The sequence below is a fragment of the Cervus canadensis genome, chromosome 20, assembly GCF_019320065.1.
Source record: "Cervus canadensis isolate Bull #8, Minnesota chromosome 20, ASM1932006v1, whole genome shotgun sequence".
In the NCBI taxonomy this organism is placed as follows: domain Eukaryota; kingdom Metazoa; phylum Chordata; class Mammalia; order Artiodactyla; family Cervidae; genus Cervus; species Cervus canadensis.
The window spans coordinates 18,029,123-18,036,219 of record NC_057405.1 but is presented as its reverse complement, the minus strand read 5'-3'; the positions used below and the strand labels follow the sequence as shown (position 1 = coordinate 18,036,219).

The 7,097-nt window shown below is 33.4% G+C and overlaps 1 protein-coding gene across 1 annotated transcript; it reads right to left on the bottom strand.

Annotated features, from left to right (window-relative positions):
• Positions 1-3,370: 3,370 nt before the first annotated feature.
• LOC122422824 (peroxiredoxin-6-like) lies at positions 3,371-4,638 on the bottom strand. The gene has a single exon (XM_043439525.1). It carries the CDS (start codon positions 4,578-4,580, stop codon positions 3,906-3,908), a length of 675 nt encoding a protein of 224 aa, XP_043295460.1. The 5' UTR covers positions 4,581-4,638; the 3' UTR covers positions 3,371-3,905.
• Between the last annotated feature and the right edge of the window lie 2,459 nt (positions 4,639-7,097).

Sequence of the window (7,097 nt, the reverse complement as noted above, 5' to 3'; positions counted from 1 at the left end):
AAAAAATAGTATTAGAAAATTAAGTTCAAAGGAGTCTTAGAATTGGTTGGCAATAAAAAAAGAAACAATAGGAAAACACTGATCAGACTTTAAGATTCAGACAGCAGCAATAGTTTTAACTTACACTTTTCATAAAAGTTATAGTTTGAATTCAATAACTTCTATAATTTGTCTGAAACAGTTTTGAGTTTTTAATTTCCATTTAACTTACAGGTTTCTAAGTTGGCTGTAGAAATCTGTTCCCAAGCAAAACTCACAGCTACTAAAAGAATTAGACAAATTTTATGTACTGTCAAGACAGTTTTCTCTCTCCTCAAAAAGAAAAAAAAAAAGAAAAACTACAATATTGCTAACCTCCTACATGGTGAAGTTGGAAAACGATTTTGAATTCCATCATCATGTATGTCATACGCCCTTTAGAGAAATAAAATAAGTATTCAACCAGACTGAGGCACTGATGCTTATAAAGAGCTTCATCTATGCTGATATTTTAGTTGTTTTTTTTATGATGTGTTCATAAATAATGGATCTAGAACATCCAAACATACTGTTGAAGAGTATTTTCTAAAATGCTTGGAAAGAGATGCTGTGAATTTTAACATGTGCTGTGAACTGTATTAACGATATCTAATGTATGGTTAACCACTTATTTTCTGCTTTATAGAGGGCACTTCCTAGAGATATTTTATTCTTAAGTTATATTCACATAAAATTAATAGTTTGTGCACAATAAAGAGTGTAGCAAGCCATCTTATTTTATTAATGTTGATTAAAGTAATAATATTTTAGAACTAAAAAGGAAGACAAATATAGATAGATGACAGATGGACAAAGACATAGATTTATGTAAGTATTGGTCAATATATACAGCATGGGATTCAGATTAAACATAATATACTGCAGTTGATCATGTTTAGCAAATGTATATTCTAGTAAATACTGTGATTCAACAGTGTTTTATTAAAACATTTTTGATTGTTTTGCAATTTCCTTTACAATAGGAATTTTATAAGACTGTGCATGTGTTCTAAGTCACTTCAGTCATACCCAACTCTTTGCAACCTCATGGACTGTAGCCTGCCAGGCTCCTCTGTCCATGGGATTCTCCAGGCAAGAATACCGGAGTGGGTTGCCATTTTCTCCTCCAGGGAATCTCCTCACCCAGGGATCAAATCTGCATCTGCTGTTTCTATTGTATCGGCAGGTGGATTCTTTACAATTAAGCCATCTGGGAATTCCAACTTACTGGCTTATAGGCACTAATTCAGGATTTTCCAAATAGAGTTTTCTATGCTCTTTGGTAAATGAAAAAAAGAAAAATGTGGATAAATATTCTATGCTAAGTATGAATACATATACATTTCAATAGGCTTTGAAATCTATAACCAAACTGACCAAATTTTGGGAAACTCTGCTTTAATGATTCAAAGCAAAATAATGTTTTATGTGATCTTTAAACAGAGGTGTTTTTGTTTGCTCTTTTTAAATCTATTCATACTCAAGTCCAGTTCAAAAATAACCAGTTGAATATTTCAAATATTATTTTAATTATTTCATTACAAAATTATGCATAAATATCATGTAAACTATGTAAAATCTAAAAATAAAAACAAAAATTTAGAAAAAATAAATAAAAAGAGAAAGTGGTAGCCTACCAAAATGCAAATACTATTGACATTTTGCTTATATGTACTTCCTGTTTATATGTTTCTGCATGCTTTTTAATTAAAAAAGTGACCATTTTTGGCAATGTAGAATTCTTTTGATTTCACATAACAGAAACAAAAGTCCTTTTTCAATGACACAAAATTAATAAAATCATTTTATTTAGAATATTAGTAGAGATACTTAAAATTAGAAAATTTCAAGCAGCAATTATACACTAATGTTTCATATGTGACGATCTCTAGAATTAAGTAAACTTGTATATTTTGTTTTTATTCTTATATGATTAATTTGTGAAGACTGAATCTTACTGCAACTTCAAAACAATTTTTAAAATTTGAGTAACATGAATAATTTCCTATGATCTTTAACCATTTATCTATTAACATATCTTATGTGACTTGCTCACATGTTTTTGCAAAATTATCTTTGGAAAAATTGGACAGAGGAAGTGAATAGATGTGGAAAAGTGCTCAACATCAATAATAATCAGGGAAATGTGAATGAAAATTAAATTAATGATCAACTCATAACTGTTAGGATGACTATTATCTGAAAAAGCATAAAGACAAAAAGTATTGGTGAGAATGTGGAGAAAAGGGGCCCTTGTGTCCTATTAGAGGGAATGTAAATTGGTGTGATCATTGTGAAGAACAGTATCACAGCTCCCCAAAAGAATGAAAAACAGAACAATTATATGATCTAGCAACTCCATTCTGTATATATATATTTAGATTATATTTCCTTATTTTTTTTAATTTTCCAGGAAACAAATATTAATTGAAAAAAATGCTATCTCATATAGATGTAAAATTAAAAATAAAAAAACCCTCCATTTCTTAGTGAGGCCTTAGATTAATTAGATTAATTCCAATTCTTTGCATCATATGATCATATTATTATGCTCCCTAAAACATGAGTTAGAGATAATTGTTCCATAATAAGTAATTAGGTGAAAATACATTCATGGTTATATTTGGTAATATGAACTTTTGTAATTATTTAGAGTTCATAATATAATTAGCATTTCATTAGAGTTGTTTCATTGAAAAAAAATGTTATTTTCTATTTTATCATCAAACTTAATTACATTAATTTTCAAAATTACCTCAGTGATATTGTCTTATTAATTTTAGATACATAATAATTTTTCTCATTTGTGATCTTTTTTATTTTCATAAATTCTGATTATCACCAATTTGTGCATTTGTTTCATAACCAGCCACTTTTAAACTTACTTATTAGCTTGATTTTTTCTTCTCACGTTTTTGACAAAGGATTTATTTGCTGATCCCTAAGAAGCAAAATTCAGAAAAACATCTCCCTCCCCCACTGCAAGAATAGATTAAGAAAAACATTTTCAGTCTTCCTCTTCCCTCTTCCCATGGCGGGCCCTTTCACGTGCACCTCATTGTAAAACAGACTGACATCCAGAAATTCTCCAAAAGACACCTGGCACTTTCATGTTGCTCATGCCTTCTGCTACACCTCTCTGGCAGGCAAGTGGAGCCTTTTCTGTAGCTTCTTGCTTTTAATAGAAATTTATTAAAAAATTTTCTTGATAGCAAAATATTTAAAGATTCGCTCCCCAGGCTCATCTTTCATTTATCTACTAGAAAAGTACTGAATTGAAAAGGGTTTTTCCCCCATGTTAACATTTCATGTTATCAAAACATGAAATACTGAAGAACTTCCCAGGTTACTCTAAGTTCTTAGGTTACACACATAGATACGTACAGAGGAAGTTGAACCCCAAGTTCTATTCCTTCCCAAAATGGGTAACAGAGGATTTGATTAGAACAGAAAAAAAGAAAAAGAAAAAAAACACCAAATCTGATAGTCATTCTATTGGCTTTGCCGAAACGTTCGTTCACGTTTTAAAAAGCCAAATGAACATTTTGGCCAACACAGTATGATGGAGCAAAGCAGGCTTTTTCGACCATAAACTGATACCACCTCTTGGTCATAAACCCTGCAGAGATCCAAGATAAGTCTCAAATTTTGAGGAGAGTCAGCAGAGAGTGCACAGAGGAGAAAGCTGCTGAAGGCACAAAGGATCCCAGGGAATTTTTAGTGCTGTTTTCATTTAAAAAGCCAGTAGTATAGCAACCTAAAGACCTTGGCTGTGATCACACCAGAATGTTTTTAATGGACTGCTCCGGGAAAACCATGATGGACAGCTGGCATCCTCTGGTTCATGGTGCTAAGTGGGCAGCTCCAGAACCAACTCTGTGGCTAGCCTATGGCTGGGGTGTGTAGCGGAGGTATTTCTTGCCAGATGGGAGCTCTTTGATGAAGACTCCTTTAAGGAAAAGTTTTTTGGCTTCCTCTTCAGGGATGGTTGGAAGGACCATCACGCTGTCCCCATTCTTCCAGTCAACCGCGATGGCCACCCTCTTTTCTGCTGTCAGCTGGAGAGAGAGAATTACTCTAAGAATCTCATCAAAGTTCCTGCCAGTGGTAGCTGGGTAGAGGATGGACAGTTTCAGTTTCTTATCAGGACCAAAAATAAACACCACGTGAGCAGTCACAGGCATGCCCTTTTCGTCTTTCTCTGCTGGGTCCAGCATGCCCAACTGGATGGCAAAGTCCCGATTCTTACCATCAGTGATGGGAAAAGGTAACTTTTCCATGGGCTCTTCACCATTGTAAGCGTTGACATCCTTGCTCCATGCAAGATGGTCTTCCACACTGTCTATGGAAAGAAAAATGATCTTAACATTTCTCTTGGTAAATTCTGGCACCAGCTTTGCTGCTCTGCCGAGCTCCGTGGTACACACTGGGGTAAAGTCCGGAGGGTGGGAGAAGAGAATGCCCCATGAGTCTCCCAGATAGTTGTGGAAACGGATGCGGCCGATGGTAGTATTTGCCTCGAAGTTGGGAGCCTCGACCCCGGGGAGGAGACCTCCGGGCATGGCGGCAGCAGTGACGCGGGGAGTAGGAGGAGATGCCCCTGCAGCCACTAGCCTGCTGGTTCTGCTACTTTTAGCTTTAATATATTTGGTTTCTCTACTAGAAAATCACATCATTACAAAAAACGATAAAATTAACTTATTTTCCATCATTTTATAATTCACAACTATATTTCTTAACGTACTGAATTATGCCAAACTTCTATTAAATTGTTAAATAATAATATTAATTAGGAATTTTCGTATTCTTATTCTATCTCATGCTGGCTACCTCTAGGTGTTCAACATTACATATTACCCTGTTGACTGATTTTAAACTATATTAAAGTATGACTCTAGAAGTTGATTTTTAAATACATAAACTACATCAAAGATGTATCAGTTACTAATTTTCTAAAAATTCCCTTTCAAATCAGAAAAAAGAAAAAAAAAACATTTTTATTAAAAACTTTTGCCATCTATTACAAATGACCAACTGGTTTCACTTACTTAACCAGTATATACAGATATATTAAACTCTTCAGTCCTTATTTTGAGGATAAAATATCATCTCAACAGTATTACTCCTAATGTCTTACACTTGCTTTTATTATCAGTGCTGCATTATATTTTGCATGTGATTTTGTAATATTTTATTTGTTTACTCATCTGTATTCATTAAGATTTTACTTATAAATACATTTCTTCACATTCTTCATGTGCCATGATTATAGATGTTGTAAATTTTTTAATATACAGTGTTCACATGACTTATTTCATTCTTAATTCTAATTTCAGTATACATTACATTTAGCTTTTTATGCTATCATTTTCTGTTCATATTTATATAGTATCTATGTAATTCTTAATTTAAGTCTCCATATTTTCTCTGTTTTCTATTTTTTCCATTATTTTTGAATGTGGTGTATGTTTATCACTATTATCTAAGAATGATTACACTCTATGATTCATATTCCAATGAAATATTGCATTTTACATTTAAGTAAGTGTTTACATTTATCTGAAGTTTTGTAATATTTGGTATAAAATCACTTAGTACATTTATTTCTTATTGAATTTATATTCATCTCATACTTATGCATACATGAAGTCTTTTATGTTTTATTTTTGGAGGATTTACAGTTTATTAAGATATTATAGAAAAGGCAGAACCAGAGATCAAATTGCCAATATGCACTGGGTCACAGAAAGCAAGGGGATTACAGTAGAAATATCTATTTCTGCTTCATTGACTATGCTAAAGTCTTTGTGTGAATAAAACAAACTGTGAAAAATTCTTAAAGAGATGGGAATACCAGACCACCTTACTTTGCTCCTAAGAAATCTGCATGCAGGTCAAGAAGCAACAGTTAGAACTGGACATAGAACAATGGGCTGGTTCAAAATTGAGAAAGGAGTATGTCAAAGCTATATATTGTCAACCTGATTATTTAAATTATGTGCAGTGCACATCATATGAAATGCTGCACTGGATGAATCACAAGTTGGAGTCAAGATTGCTAGCAAGAAATATCAATGACCACAGACATGCAGATGAAACCACTTCAATGGCAGAAAGCAAAGAGGAGCTAAAGAGCCTCTTGATGAAGGTGAAAGAGGAGAGTGAAAAAGCTGGCTTAAAACTCAACATTCAGAAAACTGAGATCATGGCATCCAGTCCCATCACTTCATGGCAAATAGATGGGGAAAAAGAGGAAATACTGTCACATTTCATTTTCTTATGCTCCAAAATCACTGAGGATGGTGACTGCAGACACAGACTTAAAGAAAAAAAAAAAAACTACAATATTGTAAAGTAATTAGCCTCCAACTAATAAAAATAAATGAAAAAAATAAAAAATAAAATAAAAAGCTATGACAAGCCTAAGTTTTCAGTTACTCAGTCATGTCTGACTCTTTGTGACCCCATGGACTGCAGCACGCCAGGCTTCCCTGTCCCTCAGAACTTGCTCAAACTCATGTCCATTGAGTTGGTGATGCCATCCAACCACCTTATCTTCTATCATCCCTTTCTACTCCTGCCTTCAATCTTTCCCAGCATCTGGGTCTTTTCCAGTGAGTCAGTTTTTTTGCATCAGGTGGCCAAAGTATTGGAGCTTCAGTATCAGTGCTTTCAATGAATATTCAGGACTGATTTCCTTTAGAATTGTATGGTTTGATCTCCTTGTAGTCCAAGGGACTCTCAAGAGTCTTATCCAACACCACAGGTCAAAAGAATCAATTCTTGAAAAGCAGAGACATTGTTTTGCTAAAAAAGGTCTGTGTAGTCAAAGCTATGATTTTTCTGGTGGTCTTGTATGGATGTGAGAGTTGGATTATGATAATACTTTGTATGTAACTGAAAATAAGTCAGTTAATTTGTTAGCTTTTACATCTTTAAATTTAAATGGTATTGAAGTTTGAGGGGAATGAAAAAAATAAAGGCTTAGAATTTGGGAATATATCTTTTTTGTTTCTACATTTTTCAAGTTTATTTTCAACAGCAGGATAATCTCTTTACAGTATTGTATCGATTTCTAC